At 38.9% G+C, this 22423-nt stretch overlaps 1 protein-coding gene across 4 annotated transcripts in view; it reads right to left on the reverse strand.

The window, feature by feature from the left end:
• LOC135941055 (Kv channel-interacting protein 4) overlaps window positions 1-11689 on the reverse strand; it is a 37029-nt gene extending 25340 nt beyond the window's left edge. The window contains exons 1-3 of one of the 4 annotated variants that reach the window (XM_065486291.1): window positions 10963-11689; window positions 8343-8408; window positions 7971-8054 (exon numbers count right to left, since the gene is read on the reverse strand). In XM_065486291.1, the coding sequence (XP_065342363.1) occupies window positions 7971-8054; window positions 8343-8408; window positions 10963-10981 (169 nt within the window). In that variant the 5' untranslated portion in view covers window positions 10982-11689. Of the gene's footprint in view, window positions 1-7970; window positions 8055-8342; window positions 8409-10919 lie in introns of all 4 variants that reach the window. The other 3 variants (XM_065486300.1, XM_065486310.1, XM_065486319.1) reach the window with 3 other exon arrangements.
• Between the last annotated feature and the right edge of the window lie 10734 nt (window positions 11690-22423).

The raw sequence follows: 22423 nt of genomic DNA on the forward strand, positions 1-22423 counted from the left end.
TATTTCCTCTAAATTTGGCTCGGCTCTCATTCCTGAAGCAAAATTAATACTGATAATGATGAATTCAGATTGGGGATAAAATCCAATAAATAAAAATGGGGAAACGTGGCTTCCGTCAATTATTTGACCTGGCAGGTTCCAGAGACAGAAGCAAATTTCAGGGTGATTGGATTTTTATCGATTATTCACGGTTCAATTTACCAGATTTTTTATTTTTAAATATTATACCTATTATAAAAAATGTTACAAATCTTCAGCAAAATCCAGCAGCTATTACTCTTTTAAAATAAGTTTATCATTATCATTTGGCTCATCTTTCATAAGTTTTGTTCATTTTATACCGACTTTCAACTGTCTAATAGTGCAATTCAAATAATGTACAGAAGTGCTTTAAAATCAATCCTTTGTTTTAATTCGCGCACCCTGAAATTCACGTTTAAAATTACATTATTTTCTAGTTCCAAACTGACTCTGTGAGAACGTATTCGCGATATCCACCAATTGTTGGCGGCTCTTTTGCAAGAATTCCGTGCAGCAACACATGCCCAACAAATATTTGGCTTTTGATCGTTTACGGTTCAAATAATATTGCTGCTGTTGTATTCGCGGTCCAAGCCGAGCAGTCAGCAGTGCGTGATGTTTGTTTGGTGGAACACACGGCGCGAAATACATGGCCGAGGCCCGGCTGCCTCCATCCAGCCTTTCCAAGTGTGCGCAAATATTTTGATGTGCGTTGCAGATCAATCGCTTCGTGGTATGGTGGCACACGCCGATGCTCTCTTGCCGCTACGAAAACAAAATTTGTCTGCGTCTCTTTTTTGTTTGGTGTGGAAACGAAATCTCTCTGATTTATTGTTGATTATTTGAACAATCGCATGAGATGGACATACAATTATTCCATTTCCTCGTCGAAGCGATGGAAGTTTTGTGTTTGATCTGTTTTAAGACGAAATGGTACTCTCCACCAAACAAAAAAAATGATTAACTCAATCCCCTAAGGATTGAGTTAATGCCGAAGTTGTTTGGATTTAAAGTTAAGAATATTGCTACTCAATTTATTGCAACATCAAGAAGAAAAAAAGCAAAAACATCAATTGGAAAAAAAGGTAAATTAGTCTGTTCAGTGTGTGGAGAAAACTAATCGCCAAGTTAAATATTTAGGCAGCGCAGCGTTTTCGAAAATAGTAGCTGCAAGGTTTGTGTGATTTTACTGCTTTTAAAATTGCGAGAACTGTCTCCCTTGAAAAATCCTTAATTTATTTCAATGCAAGAAGATTCCCTATGTGATAAGGTGTACCGTTTGGTGGATGTTGACTAAATAAAATAAAAACCAAGCATCTAGAATATTTGTCGTCAATAAATAGCAAGGCCTCTATAATCCGCAATGTTGCCAATTGTAATATAATTCAGAAATAACTCTAATTTGAATTTTTACTGTAGAGCTTGTTCCTCTTTAGATGAGTCCAAAATTATGTAAATAGTTTCATTTTCAAAAAATCAACTAAATTCACTACGTGTTGCCGCCAACAACGTAGAAAAATATAATTTATAAATTACTTTAAAATAGCTTCGATCTTGTAATTGAACTTCATTGTGGTTATTTCATTGTGAATAATTTCAATAAAACATTTCCTGCATTCCTGCACGAGGTTTCTCAAAATGTTTCTTTTTAACGAAACTATAAAAAAATATTAAAAATTTAGGTTAATGCTGGCTAGTTGGAACGGTAATTTTTTGCTAACAACGTGATAAGACTTTATCCAGGAAAGCAAACACTTGAAACTGGCACAGACTGAGGTCCAATTCCAGATTTGGCTTTAAGTTTATGAATCAATCGTCTATTGACACTATACTTTTTTAAACCAATTCAAATTTTCACGTGTTGCTAAAAGCAGTTTCCCTGCCTTCTAAAACTGTTATTCAAGATGACGTGTTTAAAAATTGCTTCCAATCGATACGACTAAATGAACGCCCAAAATCCTGTTAGTAAAATCAAACGAAATTTTTGCTGGCAGAAGCTGAGCGAGGTGCCTCCGACTATGCAACGTGCCATGCTGCGATGCTCATCGTGTTGCATAAGTGGGCTAGACGGCAGGCGCTCCGGCACTAACAAGCGCCAATCAGCCGGCAATTTCATAACGCCGCGGCGACAGCCTTTCAGCGACGCGTCGACTCCAAAGCAAGAGGCACCGCCCAAGGTCCCACCGTAAATTATCTCACTGGGCCGTGAAATTTCCAAATTGATTTTCGCGGGCAAGGGGTGAGTGCTGCGTGTGGTGTCCATGGCAACCACGGCGGCCCAGCAGTCTCTCGAGATTTTTTTCGAGACCACCACCGTGCGCACAGACGTCACGCAAACAAACCCTCAAATTTTGGGGCCAGAGTGTTGGCCGCGCGGCACGTGGGGTTGCAGAGGCCGACGCGAGTCGATCAGCGGGTTAAAGGAGACTATCCGCGGAGAGCACTTCGGCACGTTGGGCCGGAGCGGCGAACAGCTGCTGACGCCGTCAGCTTTTTGGAGTGGCCCGCCGTGCATAATGGCAGGCTGTTGTGCGGCGGCATCTCGATATTGTGTATCGTCATCACAAATTAGCGCGACACACGCCCCAGAAACGCGTTTTCGTTTATCGCTCGAGTGCTGTGTCAATCCGACGGCCGCGCTGCTGATATCGCTGCTGTTTCGTGCTCCTCGATTTCCTCTGCCAAATTAAACACTCGAAACGGAGTAATCTGCGATTCGGCGCCACTTTGCACGCGCGCCGCCCCGAGGGAGCAACTCTCGGAAAAAGCAGAGAGACTCATTTGAGCGACAGATGAGAGAGGGCAGAACTCATATTATACGCCAATCTTGGCGCGTTCACTTGTTAGTGCTCCTACAAAGTAATAGGTGTCGGGCTCTGAGCCATCCGCGAGCAGTGCCCGCCGCTGCTGTCTCTCTTTAACCACAAAAGGGCCCAGCACGCCGGCCAAATTGCGGGCAATTAAGTAATTGGAGAGCTATGTTTGAGATTTCCTCAAGATAGATTTTCAAGATTATCCTTCGGATTTTAAGGCCGACATTCTAATATCAAATCCGTTCGCAACACTTGAACGAGAAACTTCTACGAACATTATTTTAACGTTCCTGTTGATTTCAGGGAGGATTTTTTGCAGGTTTACACTATTGGAGCACACATGAAATATGACAGTGTTCAATGACTGGAGTAAATTGTTCTTTTTGGAGTTCAAGAATTATGACGATGATTTTTGGAGAAATAACGAAAGGCATTAAATGGAAAATTTACTGATGATTGTAGAAACATACTCTAGATAGATTGATAATTTATTAAACACCAACGGTGTACTACTATTGACAAAGTTATAAGAAGAGTGAAATATTATATGTTACAATTACTGTAACTTTTCTTATTCTTGCACGAGGCAGCTTGAGATAGTGAGAAGACAAAATACTTAGTGAAAAAGAATAAAGAAAGACACTAAATGAATTTTTAATTATACAAGCACTTTTCAGGGAAGCAAAACATACATATATTGATTTTAACCACAGTTAAAGATAAAATTAAAAGTGTAGTATTTTACTGTTTGACAATTTCAGAAAATAAATTTTGTCACTTTTAGAATGTTTTCTTAAGTAAGTATAAGAGCTGAAAAAATTAGTTTTATAATTAAATCAGACTTGTCCTTGTTGGTTGAGAGTTAAGGCTAAATATTTCTCAACTTATATGTTACAACAAATCAGAATAAACGCATTTCTTGAGTGAAAACTCCTTCAAGTCGTTTATTTTTTTATATAAATTGCAATGACATTAGGTGGTAATTTTCTAATTATTTTGGATTTCTTGCCATTTTTTTAAAATCAAAAAGACGTTTGAAAATTAGTATGTCATTTATTTGATTTTATTGTTTTAAAGTAGAGAGTAATCTATTACCGAAAATGTATGCTGCTTGGCGTTTAATTGCCGCTTGCCGTTTAATCGTGAGTCGTGGCCTTGACTAAAAAAAACTATCCACCCCCACTGCACCTAAAAAGTTTCCACGCCATTTCTAACTGGCAGGAGAAGGAAAATTGAAGATATTTAAATAGCTTACACCCATATTTAATGCCAATGTATTGAAAAAACTTGAAGATTTAATTTCGATGTTTTAAATGCCTGAAATTTTTACGGGCTTAGATATTAGAAAAAATGTTTAATTTCGAAAACTTTACAAAATCAGTTCACCATTTCATAAATCTTGTTTCTAATTTACAGTGTTTACACAATTCCAGCCGGTGTCAAACTAACACGAAGCCGATATTGTGCAATATCAATATGCCCGTGTCAACACATGACGAATTTACGAGCGCACAATTAAACCGACCGAGCTGAAAGGTGTTTGTGATTGATGGCGAGCGAACAATAAAACAAAACGGGCGCGCTCACGGCAGAGGACGCGTCCGATATTATATTCACGGCGGCCGGTATAGAAAAAAGCTCAGGAGGAAAGAGCTCGGCACGGCAGCACTCATTACTCTTTTGTGTTTGTTTCAAGTACCGCCGCAGTGGTTCAGATGTGGCATAATTGGCACACCACTGGCAGGGTTAGTGACCACGCAGTGACCTCGACAAGGTTGTCTTGGGGCCTAAGGGGGTCCAGCTCACAGGAAATATTCGCAGCAGCCGCCGCGGGACTTTTTGCCAAAGCTGAATCAGCGCGCACACATGCACACTCACAATAAACGTTGGTCAGATACGGCGGCCGCAAAACAAAAAGCCTGGCCTTATAATTGCCGGCCGGCACAGGAATGCACTCTCGCATAATGAGGACGGTCGCGGCCTTTCTGAATTTTCCGCAATGCCTCGCTGCCCTCTCCCCCGGGGACGGCGGATGCTCTTGGAAATCCCTGGACAGCAGCCGCAAAGAGGAGGAAGGAACTAAAATCTGCCGCCGAGTGCAGAGCAATTGTGCGACTCGTGCGTGACTCATCCGTCTAAAGTTATTCCAAATTTCCTTGTCCCTTTTGTTAATGACTGAGGTTCGTCTAAAGGGTGAATGGCATTTTAGCTCGTTGGAAGGACAGTTGAATTCGTTGAGCACAAACACCCATTGAATGATAAAAATCTGAGCGAGCCAAATTTTTGATGCGCGAAAAATGCACCGGTGTTTTTGAAAAATACGTAACTGGATTTTACAAAACTCACGGGATAATTAAGAGTACATTAAACTGCATAAACTGATTGTACTAATCATTCCAAGAGCGCTTTGATTATTATTTTTCCAAAACTACCCAGGATTAACTGGCTGAACTTAGTCTAATCTAATACTACACTTCTATGAGATTTGTAGGTACTTCGTGGTGACGTTAATTTACTAATCTCGGAACTTTGATTGAAAAATTGTGACCTCTACTAAATTATACATATTGTTATTTAAGCCAATACCAACTCAAGTCGATTAAATTACAGATATAATTAGAATCTTAAAATGTGAATAAAGCCAATTATCTGCGACCAAAATGGGAAGGTCCCTCAGGAGTTTCAAATTTTGGAAATTATTTCTACGCTATTTTTTTTAGATTTTTTAACTTTTACATCAGAACGAATAAAAACTGTAAATTACTATTTTTAGAGCCGAAATTTTCGCTGAAATATCGTATGAATATATTTTCTTTAGACAATTTCATTGGTAGGAATCAATGTACCAAATTTATTATTTGTATTTATAGAAAACCTTTGCTCAAAAGGAGAAATAGTTTTGTATGAAAATGTGTTATTAAGGCTGAATTTGCTCATATATGAATTTAATTCTATTGTAAATGTTGCACCCTAAGGAAGAGGAAAGGTAGAAGATAAGTGATTATTCATCCCTATTACACCTTTTTAACAGTTAATTTAATTTGTAGCTTAAAATTTTGGCAAGATGCATAATTTGTGTATTTAAAAAAATATATTTTACGCGCCAATATTTTACAAAAATTTAACCAAAATATAAATATTTCTAATTTAATTATACTTCAGTTTCCCGAACAGTTAATCGTGTTGAATATCAACTTTTTATTTATTAGAGAAAAGCTGGCTGATTTTCAAAAATGACCTCAACCGTGCAAAGCTTTCAGGAATCGCAAACAATTTTGAAGATAAAAAATATCATTTTATTTCAAGAACGGCAGAAATTTGGCTCAATAAAAATATAATGCTGCTATGTTGACCCAATAGCTCGATTTTAGAGTGCCAATAAACAACTGTAAAATTTTAAAATTTCACCAACGATACCGTTTTATGAATCATATTTCTATCGAATCGACGTATTGGCAGCCATTTTTCACCTTTTCTGCAAATCAATCGGAAGGAGGCCGCGCATTCTCGCATGATATGCATTTTGTTAGTATTCAGCAGAGTTGCAGAGAAAATGCCTCTGATGGGAATGTCAACTAGTGGTCGCGGATCCACACAAATGCGTGCGTACATAGTCGCACTCTACTCCGCTCTACTCGTCATTTTGTTCGCGGAAAATCTGACGCTCCCGCTCGAAAAAGTGTCAGCACGTCCGAGGCTGACCAACTTTCACGAAATCGGCCCAGACAGCGTGACATGGAAATAATGCTGCTGTGACATTATGTCTCATCAGGTTCGTTCACCCAAAATGCGCGTGTGACTGCTCTCTCCGAGTGTGTACAAAACTAATTGAGCAAGCCGGACCGCTACTTAAAAATACCTGCCCATCTTTCTCTTTTTCCCAGACGGACAGTTACTTAACCATCGTGTGCGAGCGTTCGACCACAAACGCATGCATGTCTGACAGACACAAATTCGAAAACCGAGGTGAGAGAGGAAACGGAGAAAAAACGCACTTTGCGCGGCGACTCGGCCGCCGCGCGGCAATTATCTGGCCGGCCGGCCGGCCGACGGAGACGCGGTGCGCTCTTTTTGCTCCGCGAATCCCACACACGTACGTATGGCCGCTGCTCGCAGCTTATTATTGGACATACCTCTCAGCGGCGGCCAGACCAATCGACTCAGAGAACGGCCTCTTACATTCATTAAAACAAAGATGGTGTATAATCAATTAAGAAAGAATGACACTCATTGGTGGTCCCTTGCTTTTGCCGTGGGCGCAATTTCGCTCGCAGAGTCCCAGACAGACCATCCGCTGGGGACATCTGTATCACTCTTCCGCCGTCTCTAGACGCAAGTCATTGCGTCCTCAGATTTGAGCAGACGCATACTCATTCATTTTTATGAAATATAAAACGCTCATAAATATGTTTTCATTTATTAATTAACATGAAAGAAATCATTTAATTTCCTAAAATTATTTGCTGCCCTTGAGGGTCTCTAATAGTACGGTGTTTTCCCTCAAGAAGGTTTAGGATTCAAAATTATGTTTCCCGCACCCAAATTCAAAAGAAGCTATTCTAAAAACAGGCACAATAAATATTGAATTAAAATCTTAAATATATATTCGGGTTGTGCCTTCTGCACTATCCATAAGGGCAAGAGCCCGACAGTAAAAAAATCTTGGTTTTACCCTAAAAAAACTTAAATTATAAAAAACGGTTTTAATTAATTGAAAAATGTCTGCTTTAAAATTAAAAATTGCATAAGATAATTTTCCACATTTTAATTATTTTATGTATTCTAGTTAAAACTTACAATCTATTCTATTATTTTAAACAAACCCTATTTTGTATTATTAGTTTACCATTTTTTTTAAATTAACTCATTTTTATTTATGTCTGAGTGCAAAAAAATTGTGTGAGAAATCTATTTTATTACAATTGTTCAGTTTTCAAATCATATTATGGTAAAATGCTTTCTTAATTCTTAACACTTAAATGGGCTGGGAGGAGTTCAAGGTTCATGCTTATAAAAATTAACCCTTATAAAACTAGAACCCAACATATTATCCGCACGAACACGCATAACGCATTATTCCAGTTTTCTGTGAAATAGGCTCTTAATATAGATGTTAAGAAAAGAAGATTTACTCACATTCAGAATTAGATTCGCTGGAAGGCGCCTCTATCATGATGCTACTGTCACCCTTATTGTTATTGCCAACCACTTTTGGAAAAGCTGAAAAATAAGCAGAAATTGCACGTCAGAATTTTAGGGCAAAATGAAATTAAAGTTTGGGCAGTAAAGGATAGTTTCAATGGGGGATCGTTGTCACGGCCGTGGCCAAGAATTTGTGTAAATCATTAATAACACAGTTTAGTGCGGACACAATTAGTTTGAGGTCGGTTTTTGAAGAAGTTGCTGTCTGGACACACGTAGGCACTGGGATTTGCTCATTTCATGCTGCTATTTTCTTAACTGCCAGAGCTGAGCTGTTTATTCCAACTTTCATTCCGCAGAACCTACCTTTCTTCGCCACTTTCTGTATATGTGACGACATGTCAAAGTACCTCTGGTCTCCATACGAGTCGTCTGCAACAAGTTAGCGCATTCAGCAATCCGCGTCGTTTAAAATCGAATTTCTGCAGTTTTTCAGGTGGCCACTTTAGGACAGGACAGCAGCGGCGGCGGTGTAATTATGTCGTAATTTTATTCGACATAAAAAAGAGAACGCCAAGCGAGCGTGAGGTGCGTCCGCTGTGTGTCTGTTGTGTTGTTTAATAATTCAATTCAGAATGTCTGTGAATAAGCGGCACGCAGAAAAAACGCTCAACTTTTGCGGTCGGCGGCGCGGCTCTTTTAGGTCGGCAAAATCTCTTTCATCCGTCAATATTCTCATCATCGTCGTCATTGGAGGGCCAAAAATTCAGGTGTTTGTGTGTGGCAAGAAATGGCAAAACATACATAGCGCTGCGAGCTGACCGACCCATACCGACTAGCCGCTATTTTTGCCGGTCGCCCGCCGGTAATGAAGTAATAATTCTCTTTTCGACCGCGCTCCTTGCGGCCGCCGTGGCAAAAAAAAAAAAATGCACACCACACTCTCTGCAAACACAAAAAGGTCAAGGGGTTAATGAAGCGTTAGAAAGCCGCCTGCAGCCGCGGTGGTTGCGCAAATTGGGGGCGGCCGCGCGAGGAGGTGATTAAAGCAGCGGCTAATCGCGTAATTTGCCTCAGAATTGATAATTGTGTGTTGAAAGAGCTGCAGAAAGAGCAGCCGCTCTCATTACCAGTCATAAAACTGACCGCAAAAAGAGAAAGACACTCATCAGCTGCTTCTTTGCCGGTGGAAAATTGAAACCGTTCATATTGCACTCTCGGTAATTGTGCTTTGAAGTTGTGTCCGCGTTGACTCATTTCTGACAGCCCTGAACTGAGTGAGTGAGTGACCAATTTTGGAAACGATTTGTTACAAGAATATGCAATTGCAACACGCCTTAAATAATAAAGGTGAATTGAAATCGTACTTATGCAATGGTGATTAAGTAATGTGCAAGTGGAAATTGACAAAATGTTTAACACATCATGAGTGTATTATTGACTTACGAACAAACAACACATATGCAAATCTAACGAATCCTGCACTTGATGTAGAAGTAACCCCTAAAAACATATATATAGCTTTTAATTAATAACGCTGAACTGCTTATTTATACATAAGTAATAATTATTTTTTTCTATCTCAGCTACAAATTTTTAGTCAGTTTGATGGTAAAAAATCATAAATAGCACGCAAGAACCCTAGCCTCTATTTGAATCCAGTATATTGACAGAAATTTGTCCTTTGGTCAGGATTTGTTAAATATTTTGAGAATTTATTTTTGGTATCCCACACTTACAATTGTATTATTCTGGAAAGTTTTTTCTCCGATGCAATTTTCGGTTTGTTAGAAACATGAATCTGATCGAGTTTGATACCCAATATAATAATAATCTCTCAATACAATAGGAATATAATTGAAAAGCTCGCTCTATTTTCATTTACACAGTAAGATTAATAGTTCTTGAACTAATTTTAGGATGCTTTATGTAAAACCCAATTACTTCTGAAGCAGGGTAAAAATAGAAACCTTTGTGCAATTACGTTTAAAATAAATTAATGGTTGGAAATGGCACGCAGTAGGACTTTTATTTTTGAACTAATTACGATTTGCTCAAATGATGTTTTAAATGACATTGATATTAATCAATAAAGAACACCCGATGAAGAAGAATATCGAAATATAAATAGCAGTTTGATGTAGCAACATTTTTTGCATCTCTGACGACTCAGCGCGGATTTTGTTTTGCGTATTTTAAGTAAACTACTGCTAATCAGAAAGCGGCAGAAAGTGTGACGAGAGCGGAAGACATTACGTTTTATTTTCAGCTGTACACATTCTGGTTGAAATCCACACAATGTGAAGCCATTATTTGTGTCATATTTTTAGTTTAACTCATGTCAATAATCCCTGCTTATTTTGCAATGTTTGTGTTTCTATAAAAAGAAGAAAACTAAACGTACAATCAAAAGTGAATTTTATACTAAATTAATGGATTTTTCAAAATTACAATTTTGCTATTTATGAAACTGTAAAATAACCTATTATAAGCATCAGTAGAACGCTTTAAAAAATTTATTAGGAGATGCCAAATGAATTGAAGCTAAAACATCTTGAGAAATCGTTTGTTTTGAGCAATTCTAAACGATTCTGATATCAGTATTTACATTTTAGACTTCTTCTTGCGTTGCCATACCTATTTTGAGCAGTGCATTTAGCTTGAATGAACGCAAACCCGACTGATGCAATAACTTTGCAATGCTGAACCTCGACAGGCCACTCAACTCACTGATATTCCCATAGAGCTAAACGCTCATTCACCGAAAAATTTAAGAGCTCGCAGCTAAAATGCCTATTTTGAGAAATTAACAAACATCGTGTAGCCAAAAATGTCACAAACACCAACAAGCTACGGCATTTTAATTGGCTCAGCCACGTATAAAAGCACATAAAAGCAACGTGTAATCGCTCATTACACTAAACTTAATAATAGAAGCCTTACTGAGCACCGTGTGTCTGCTGCGTTCAAGACGGCGTATCCGTACCTGAGGGTTGACTGCTCATCGAGGGCTGCGGCCAGCGTGTGTTTCCACCGGTTGACTTAATGGTCTTACGAGAAAGAACTGGATCAGCACGCAAACAGCATCCCGCGAGCGTGCTGTCGGGGCGCGCGAGCTAGTTGGCCATTGTGGGATACACAGGCCGGGCAGCGTGCCAATAATTCACACGCAGCCCGGCGTCCGTAAATACATGCATACGCTACTCATCGCGCCTCCTTTTACTATCAACCGAAGCGTTGTTGAATTCCCTCGGCTAACAGCATAAACAAAAATAAATATTTTTGATGCAATATCCTGCGTCGCTCATCGGGCGGCGCTCAGCGGCCGCATCTCTCGTCGCGTCCAAGGTTGGGTGAGAAAGAAATCAGAGCACCGGGCAGGTCGCGGCCCACAAGGATGCAATTTTTCAGCTCGAAATGTCATCGGAAGTCGTGACGGGCTTTGTGTCTCGGCTGGGTGCGAGCGAAACGGTCGATTTTATACATTCGGCACCCGAAATAGAGTTTGGGGAGAAAGGTGCCAAAATTAAAATTATCCACGCATTCGCCTCCTCCTGAAGGATATAGATGACAAAAATATATCCGAGCCAGAGGCTCTCTCGTCAAACGAGGCAGCGCTGCGCTTGTTTCTTTGAAGGATTTCTCTCGATTGTGTTGTTTTTGTTGGGAAAGGGTTGCGGCCGATCACTCAGCGCGGAAAAATAATCAAGCGGCACTTTAAAAATAAATGAATGGCTTCCCATTTCCACTGTCAGTCCGCGTGTGGCTGCGAGGCGGCCGAGCGCACTCTCTCTCTCTCTCTCTCTCTCTCTCTCTCTCTCTCTCTCTCTCTCGCATCCTTCGCTTAAAAGCTCTTTCGTACTTTTCTGTAAACAGGCTGAATTCCTTGCATATTGCGCCTACTTCTTCCAATGCGGAATAAAATAGAGCTGTTTGTTTGAAAACTTCAGACGTCTACTGGACGTGTTGTTGAGATCATGCTCCGGTCTGCGAGTCTGCGGGATTTCCCTGCAGAAACACTCGAAAGCCGCTTTTTGGCCCGAAATTCTGATTAGCGCTCGTCGTCTTAATGTTTGTTTTGCATCTCCGATTCCATTAAAATGGCTTCCCGCTTCTAAAAGTGAACAGCAATAAACACACGACACGTCGTAAATTATGCGCGCGTCTTCGTCAATGCTGTTGTGTTTTATGAATTTTCATCGCCGCCGCGTGCGTGGAAGCTTGCAACTCTCCAACATGATGTGTATTATCGCGGACGCGCCTTTCGTGTTTCTGGAAGATGGCCAAGAATGTAAAAAAAACCCTCTATTTCCAACACTCAATCCATTTAATTACTAAATAGCAGACTTCTGCTCGCGCACTAAAAGCCTTTGATGTGTTTTTGTATGGTACTTGCCAATCTGGAAGGAAGCGTATTCTTTATTTTGTTTATCGTTTATTGTGCAGACAATGTTCGTCGAATGAAAAAGGGGAGTCGGATTTGAAGTGAACATGAATTTTGCCGTTAAAAAAATTAATTCTTAATTTTCTTGCATTCTTGTCTTGGGAAGCATTTTTTATTCAGTTTGAAAGATGATTTTATCACGGTTTAAACGTTTAATTTTTTTCGTGGTTCCACATTTTACAACCTGACACATCTCACTCAGGTTTCCTCTGTCAACCAGGGCAGTGAGCCGAGAGGTTGCGTGGTGTTCCCATTACAAATTTACAAACATCCCATAAATGAATGAATAAAAGCACGAAATAATTCAAATTATAATTTTTGGCAGTTTTCACTGTTTTAAATTTTTGAAACCAAAACTTTAAACCAATTGCTTACATTAAATTAGTAAAAAGGTAATAAACAAAGGGTTAATATTTCTCCGCAGTTGGCCATATCAGGTTGAAAGCTGGTCGCTTACCAAAAGACAAATAAACACGTCAAGCGCGGTCCGTACTTGATAAATCCACGTGGGCAGTGTCGAAGGGAGCGCAAGCTGCATTTGGTGTCCAAAAATAGCCTGCAGCCGATGAAAAAGCGACCGTGTCATCCGCCAAATATAGCCAGGAGAACGTGGTTATGCAACCGGCGCTGATCAGCCGTCGGGCAATCGCACTAGGTACGCAGGAGAAGCTGCTGCCGCGGATGCGTTCCGATAGGCCAGTGTGGAGCAACTGGAACGACACAATTCACTTATAGGCGGCAAATATATATAAACGAGTCTTTTAATCATTTTCTTGAAAAACACGCACACGCGAGGGACCGAAAATGAAATGTTGCGCCGCGCGGTGGGAGAATAGTAGGAAATTTTCGTTTCCAAAGAAAATTCTTTCTTTTTGCTGAAAAATACTTGAGGTGCCTCTTTATTATATTTTGGCCGTCATCATTCTGCAATTAGCTAGGAGTGAGTGTGTGTGTGTGTGTGTGTGTGTGTGTGTGCCGTCGTTGTGCGGCTTCGGTGTGTGTTCTAATATAATTCGCTTGCCCAGCACAATTATACGCCGGCAAGACCTTGAGTTTTCATTTCGCGAGCCTGCCTTGTTTTGTGTACTGTAACATGTTTGTGCCGTCTCTCGCCGTTGGAGTTGTAATTTTGTATCACTTTTTAGCATTTTACCTTGCGCGCATACAAATTGAACAATTGGCACCTCTTTTATTCCGACGCCGGCCGCGGTCACACACTCACGACGAGGGCAAATTAGGCGGAAAAAACGCTTCTGTGGAAGAGATAAACTGTGGTGTAATTAAAAAATACCTCGTGCCGCGACAATCATCAATTTTATGCACATACGCACCGACAACACACACACTAGCGTGACGCACATAGAGCACAAAGAGAAATATTCTCAGTCATTGCCAAATCAAGATAAAAATAGTTAGCAATTAAAGAATATGCACCGTGAAGTTAATCTAATTTCATTTATTATACAGTTTCAATAAGTAAGCCTATTTGTTAAGGCTCAGGTGAGTTTCTCGTCGAGTACATCAAATATCCCGTTGTGCAATCCCAAATATTCGACTTTGTGCGCCCAGTTTCGTCAACTCAACATTTGACAAATTTAATGAGCATAGTTAACCTAATTAGATTTTTTCTGAACATTATTGTAGCTCAAAATGTAGCGAAAATGAAGCTTATGTAAAAAACGCCAAACCAAATCAATTCTAGTCTTGCCAATAGAGTTGGTACGAAATTTATTTGCATATTTTTAACCCTTTTTACCCAACAGACATCACAGGTACTTGTGTAGAACGATTAACTAATCTAACTTACTGTTTTATTATTTCTCATGCAGTAAAAATAAAAAAATAGTCAATTGCTTTTGTGTCAATTCTTTAGACTTTGACTTTATAGTTATTTTTTCTAGGTCGTTATCTTCAAGAAAAACAAGCAGTTTATTAAAACTATATTTGCATTGAAACGATTTTTTTTATAAACAAGAGCACGCAACTGTTCTACATAATATTAAATAATTTCATTGCCAAAAGTCTGTAGATTAAAATAAATTTTTATTTTAGGAATTGTACAAAGGTATGTATAAACAATTTCAGTCCGTAAATTTCGGGTAAGGTTTAAGATCCTTTTCGGAAAAAAACAGGAGAAAGTGAGATTACTGATAAAAGCGTTTGGTTGCAACAGATATAATTAAAGAAAATTTTGCTAAAAGGATTCAGATCATTATTTCGGGAGCATTATTATATAAGGCGAAATTTTAAGGACAGTATGGAAAGATGTTTGCGTTCTTTCCATTATATAAGGGCATGATTTTTTTTAGGTAAATGCATTATATTGCTAAAGCAAGACTATAAAAATAAAGATGTTAATGTACTAAATTGAAATTAGCAGTGAGCGGTGCATGGCGAACATTTAAATTAGCATTAACTGTGACCTTATTATTAGTTCATAAACTTTAAAAGCAAAAAATGTCACACAGAGCTGCTCTTCTTCAAATTTGCTCGTGCATCTCAAAACGTGGCAGCCTAAATCGCAACGCTTGCCAAAAGGTTGATTGAGAAAGCGACAAATGGTTACCTTGATAAATTATGCGCGGCTATTTCAGAGACAAACAATTTAATACTTTGTTTTGTTTCTTTACAGGACCTCCAGTCTAATTTAATTATACAAGGTTTACTAAATAGCAAAATATAGCTGTTGATAAAAATTCCCAAATTTAATTTTTGATCATGAGTTTTCCAAGGCGGTTATTTCAATTTCAAGGAAGAAAAAACAAATAGCTGCCGTTGTACTGTAATGACACTGCCGGCGGCAGCAGGAAGTTTGGTGAATGTGCACTTCACTGATGTCTGGAGCTGTTTGCCAAAATAGCGGGCGAGTGTGATTCGCAGCAGAAATCTGTGTCTAGACCGCACACGCACTCTTAACTTTCTTGCAGACAGATGGGCGCTGCGGCCGGTAGATTTCCGTGTATTTAGGCTGAGTAGCGAGCGTTTCAGCGGATTTGCTAGATTTTTTCCTTCGAATGAGGTTAATTTCTCGCAGTGTTAGAGATTACACATTAGGTTTTCCTCGACAATTAACAATCATAAAGTGATAATTGCACGCCGGGCGTGTTTGTAATGAGTCCCTCTCTCTCGGCGAGCAATTATTCGACCTCTTTATTGTGCAAGTGCGCGAAATAATTATTGAAAACACGGTGCACAAATATAATTTGTTATTTGTTATAATCTCTCATTTGCTGCGCATAGAGTTTGCTCTCTGTGTCAAAATTAACAGTTAGAGCAGGATCAAAATTTTACAGCGGGTAAACCACACTCATTCGCGCGCGCTAAACAAGCAAACCGCTTGTTGCTCATTATTTATTTAGTCCAGCATCCAAAATTTGACGTGACCTGCGGGGTTCTTGCACCAGGAAAACTAGCCAAAATCGCGCAAAATACGGAGAAACCATTTAAACTGCTAATTGAACGATTTAATATTTTCATGTTTCGTTTGGTAGTAAACAGTCAAATGATGGTAAAACGATCAAAACTTTTATTTGAACAATCCCTAAACCATTTAGGAAAAAGATTAAGTCTCCTATTTGATCTTACTCAATGATAAAAATAGTTCGAAGGAAAATTTTAACTTGTTAATTAGGTAAGTGAAACGTTTATTGTTTTCGGGAGGTTGATTGGAAAAATTCATGTATGTTTCATCCCACGAATGTTTTCCACTCTATGTACTCTCAATAACTGGCGACCCATTTCCGGTCTAAAAAAATAATTCATTAAAATAGTGCATTCGTGCTGAAAAAATATTTCATGCACAATTAAAAATGAGAAAAATCTGCTTTCCGTGTTTTATTATTTTTTATTATTATTTATTCTCACACTTTTTCATAATACATTAATGTTATCACAAGTCAAATACAAATAGAAATCATGTGAGAAAGGGCGACACTTCAGGAAAACACGTTACTAAGACCCTGCCCTTGCGGACAAAGCCGAAGTGAGCCCAGACTAGTATTAGTAACACATCACAAAAAATCACACATTAAAATCTTTTTGTAAATCAATTAAAATTTTGAAACGATATGTTACCGTTTTATTTACGGTTGTTTAAAGAAAACATTTCTTACTCTTTTAATTCAATATTAATATGATTAATATTTTTATCGTATTTTGAAATCCCTCTAAACATGTACAGCTTTTTGACGTACATCATGCACATCATGTTTAAAGGAAAGTGCTTCACGCGGTTTGACTAAATCAAATACATTTTAAATTTTGGTTAAAGATAGCAGTTTTGTTTCTCCGAATCTGCTATGGCTATCATAAATAACTTATTAATAGATATTGTGGGCTGGAATATCTGCAATCAGTATATTTAACTTTCTAGGAAATCTATCTGGCCCCAAGATGTGGCTCTATATTTTATTGATACGTTATACTCACCGGATGGCGAAAATCAGATATTTTCCTCGGTACCCACGCAAGAAGCCAAAAATTGCTTCTTTTTTACGTCAGCTGCTGGATATTTTTGCAAAAAATTGGAACCACGTGGATGAATGAATGGTGCTGACGTCAATTAATTGTTAATTAGGGCCCACGTTGTCACCATATTTAGCAGACAGGAAGTGGCCGACTTAGATCCCGTCTTTACTGGTTGCTTCGCAGCACTCGTTGTGCAAGCGCACGGAGGCAAAACAAATTATATTTTCTGTCACCTGTCGGTGTGGTTCATCCATAACTACGCTAACTCAATTAGCGCGTTGGCTCAGCCGCCAGAATAATATTTATGATCTCTGTGCTTTAAAAGGTTTAATTTTACAAGTGAAATTTTTTAGGTCTGCACAAATAAATTTTAAGAGGTCGTCAACTTTCAAGTTGGGCGACCCCCTGATAGTGATCAACTCACTAAAACCCCCGTGTTCCAAAAGCATCGCGAACGAATAACATGGGCGCACGGGCCTCATTGGAGGAAGTCCAGTCCAGAAAAGGACCAGCCCTTGTTACTGGAGCCTTTTTTTAAATGCTAGACATTCATCCCGTTAAATTAATCCACGCATTCTAGAAAGGAGCAAATATCACAGTCAATTTTAAAAAATATTCTTGAGTTAGTTGACTTGAATGAACCCGAATAAGCACCCGCCTGGACTAGTTCAACAAAAAATCGCACTCCATACCTATCTAAGAGCCATATTTTTCAACTCGCTCTGCTCCACCCAAAATATTTAGCCCTTAATTGGAATATATACAAAAGCATGGAATATACTACGTAAAATTTTTGAGATTGCTTTATTAAAATACAAACTATCCCAGGAGCCATTAAAAAATCAAATTAGAGCTGATCAGCTTTAATCAATCAAGATCATTATCAAGAAAAAGGGTCAAAATATGTTGAAAAAATGATAAATAAATTTATAAATTTAACATCCAAGTTCAAAAATTTAAATCGAGTGAATCTAGGTTCACTAAAGCGAAATGTTTTTGTTATGTGTACGCCTTGCCCAGTGTTGGATACTGTGCCGCGTTACAGTACTTACAGTACTTCAATGCGGGTGGCATGTCCTTCGAAGGATTCTTTATATGATACAAGAAGCATCTAGCCGCGGAAGCTAATGGTATTTACCGCGAGGCGGCCGAATATTCAAAGTAGTTTTCGGCGTTTCCCAAAATTTTCCAAAAACAATATTCATACTGTGTCAGGTGAAATACACTCAAAATATTTCAAAACACACACGATTGCTATGTGTGAAAGACCTATAAAACGAACTCAAGGTTTTCTAAAACAACCCACTTATTAAATAGAAAAGACAATAATAGGAAATCAAGAAAATCTATTAGTTGATTTTGCACTGTTGAAATGACAGAAAAATAAAAAGACCAGTTCAAAGGTTGAGTACGGTAAAAGCTCGGCTGACTCGGCGGCGAGTTTAATACGATTATTGTCTCTCTGCACGGGGTAATTATGTATAATTTTAACTGTTTTCCGACTCATGATGCAGCATATTAGGCACATGGAGCAAGCGGCGAGCACACTATGAATAACGCAGCGACGAGGAGAGACTAACTATGCCTGACAATCAAGAGACCGCATTTCTCGGAATTTCGCCTCATCTTTCCCATCGTAAACAACAAGAGCCAACTAACGCATGAAAGAATCCTCCAATCATTCAAAAAAACAGCGCAACACTTTGAATCAATCTAGTGACTTTTGAGTGAGCCGAGCAACTCAAAGCCGCCACGACCCAATCTGCCCATGAAATGACCGAATTATCGATTTTTTTCTCTCATAATAGTGCAAGACAAACATTTTATAAACAAAACAGTGTGCTAAAAATAAATACTTAACAACGTATTTTTTAGTGCTGACAATGAGATCAATGTAAAAATATTAAATGGATTTGTGTATAGGACTTGATGTAGTGTAGAAAAAGGCGAAGCACTTTGTATGTGGAAAGCAACCACCGCGGCTACAAGGCATGCAAATCAAAAATCAAGCCAGTTGAAATGCACTTCAAGAACAATGGACCTAACTAAGCCTTTTACAGCGACACCAAGGCGGAGCAATAAAATTTCGATGCGCGCTCCAGTATCATGGAATGCCGACAGTTACGCATTAGCGGTGCGAATAGCTGTCACCCTAGGCTGCAGCCACCGCCAATGGCCAATGTGAAGACGTATTCTTGGCCAAGAAGCTTTCTTCTTCAGGGTTGTCAAAGCCATGAAATGACCTGCCATACCGACACTCGAGGAGAGCAGTGTGAAAGATTTCCCTGCGTCTTGCAAACATCATTTGTGTCATCAATATACATATTGGGACAAGTGATAACCAAGTAAGTAAAAAGCGCGGTTAGAGATGGTATTTTTTAATCAATCGTTTATGCAGTGAACTGTCTTGGGGAAATACGGGTTCGAGAGTAACTCTGAGTGCCCAAGATGGGCTTACCAATTTTGTTACAGGAGGGAAAGAAGGGCGCGAAAAAGGCGGCTGGGCCAAATTGATGGCCGCGGCTGCCGAGAAACTAGGCAAGTCAGGGAAGGCCAACGGGTTGGCCTGTTCTCCATGCAAGACGGAACCGGGGCTCTTGTTCTAGTGGCACGAAAGCAAAGAAGGGGTTCCCGGATTTTACATACACGAAAAACCTGCATGCTCTTTGCGTCGTGATTTACTAAAATTGTTTTAATATTACTAAATGGGACACACATTAGCATATTTAATTGGAAATAATATTAAATAAATAATGAAAAAGATCATATACAAGTCAAACTGATTCCGGTACAGCAACATTGCTAGTGTCTATCAGACCACTCATCCATGAGTAAATTTTTTGATACGGTCATGTTTAAAGATTTCATTATATAATTTTTTGCTTCAACATTGTGTAGCTTGCAGGAACAAAATTAGCAATTTTATACTTTTACGTAATTTATTAGGCTTGGTTTATATTTTGAAAGTGAAAATGTCAACCTCATCTCGGAAGACTTTAATCGTAAAGGTAGCATTTATTAAATGATCCAAAGAGCCCAGAAAATTAATATTTGTTAAAATGGCAACAATCAAATTATTGGATAAATTCATAATAAATTTTCAAGTTTGTTCCTGTGTTGCTAAAAATTAATTATTCCCAAACGATTGAACTGAATGGTAAGAGAAAATGCGAGGCTGAATCAGATTTCGAACATGTAGATGTTTCTTGAAGGAAAGAGTTGCCCAAGCATCGATTCTCAGAACGGTCGGTGTTCGAGAATGGTGTGACACAGTAGGAGGATGTGCGTGTAAAAAACTAGATCAAGTCTTTTGTCATGGCTGATGTGTTCTGTCACTTCTTTTAGTGCCGCCGTCCAAACAAAAAAGCAATGCGTCGCGCGGCATATCACTTTCTAAAATCGATTGAAATCAATTAAAAGCGAATGCGGCACAGAGAGGTGCACGCGGATGTACTGCAGGCGGGAATTTCAACTCGCGTGAAAAAGTGAATTTTTCGCGCAACGGCTTTCCACAAACAATGCCACTGCAGATCCGCTTTTCACTCAAATCAAGCAATTAAAGTGTACGTGCCATTTACTCTCGACAATGTCTTCTTCATTATTTATTTACACTACTTTTAATTTATAAGACAATTATGTTTGAGGAGATGAGTATAACTCTGCTCTGTATGTCTGCTTGGATATTTTTGAAATGTTGCTCTACTTTTAATCAATGAGTATATTTATCAAAACTCCCAGTGTCAATTGCAAACGTTAAGGTTAATTTTAACGTGTTAAGAGTGGTTTCTATTTTTAATTTTAAATAATTTTTTAAACATACGGGAGTGTACAACATACATTTATCAAAACATATAACAAAAGCTGGACATTCACAATTTGCTATCGGCGCGGCTTCACATTAAGTTGCGGTATTTACATCACAGTTCAAAAAATGGTAAAATATGCAATAGATATATAAAAGTTGATGCAAATACTGCCGTTCGTCACAGTTGTTTGCTTTTACAAATTAAAAATTGGAAGCCATGACAGGCGTGTCGTGTGAACATGTTGTTGGATTACTAAAAAGGCCGACCTCCACTTACAGACAACTATTGCAGAGGTGACAAAAAACTCTGGATCTCTTTTAGAAATTTTAAAAAGCTGGCTCTGAAAGAATTTATTATAATTTTCTACGCAAGATCATTTAATATTAGTTATTTTAGTAAGGAGATCATCCATGAAATAGCTTGATCTTTTCAATTTTCAGGAGTTTATTTTTTCCTCCTAACTGAGAAATAAACAAGATATAAAATACCTAGTCGGAAAAGCGAGTATTTTAGTATTAAAAAGATGTATTTGAAGCTAAAGCGTTAGTTTGTGAGTGCGCTTTTTGCCCAGTGTCTGCATGCGGCTTAAAGATCGGCGATGTAACATTACAACTCTCACTCTCCAGATCATACACGGGAGAGGCATCACTCTGGCCAGCCAGGGTATTTGCGTGTCATGGCGATTCCTGGAATAATAACAAGACAAGAAAGGATCTCTCTATCGGAGAGTCCGCTGCTGGAGCCAAATGATGTTCATAACTCATGAAATTAACGACTGCAAGTGAAAAACGGTCAGACGTGAGAGACGTTGATAATCATAATATTTTCATGCTGGTTTTCCGCTGCTAATTTTACTATTTAATTAAATTTACATATGTAGATTTGTGCAAAACTTTTCAAGTGTGCTCAAATTTTTAATAATAAATTCCACGAAAAGATAAAATTTTAGCTCGAATCCAAATAATGAGCAGAAATCTGGAAAAAAAACGAGCTCCACGCTTTGGAAAAATCAGCACCTGAAGAGGATTTAAGAAAATTTTTAATTTAATTTTCGCCATTGGAAAAAAATGGGTGGATCGTGATGCGTGCAAGAAGTGTGAAACATTAGAGATAATAAGACAAGGCTAATGAGAAAATGAAAAATGACTCCCCGCGCGTCGGACGGCGCGGCTGCCGCAAACGCGCGATGTGTCCGCTCCGCTCTCTTGGGCCGCTCTTGATCGCGCGGAGGGCATCTAATAAACACAGCAGCATGACTTTTCGATATCACAGCAAGCACAACAATAGCCAGTGCAGCACCCACCAACCAAAATACATAAGATGGCGGCCTCGCGGAGAGCACTCTCGGCGCTCTTTTATTAACATACACACACACGCTGGGTATTGAAAATATTACTCTCCTACGATTTCCGAGAAGTCCGGACAATGAAAGTATAGAGATCGAAGGAATAATAATTTTTTCCCTTTGAAGGCATTTTTGATCACATGCCACACATCTCCTTGAAGCTGGGAAAGAAAGGAAGAAAGCGAACAAACGTCAGATCCCCCACTCAGCTCGCAGCCTTAAATTTAATTTAATCAGCGCAGCATTCGTCGTCACAATTAAAATGAGCCGCTATTCCCACTCGGAATTCTCTGCTTATTTCCAAATAAGCCTCACCGCCGGCGACTGACACTTGAATCAAGTGCCAACTGAACGCCAACCTGCTCTTCTCGTTTAGGCACAGAAG

Source organism: Cloeon dipterum, chromosome 1 (genome assembly GCF_949628265.1).
Source record: "Cloeon dipterum chromosome 1, ieCloDipt1.1, whole genome shotgun sequence".
Lineage (NCBI taxonomy): Eukaryota > Metazoa > Arthropoda > Insecta > Ephemeroptera > Baetidae > Cloeon > Cloeon dipterum.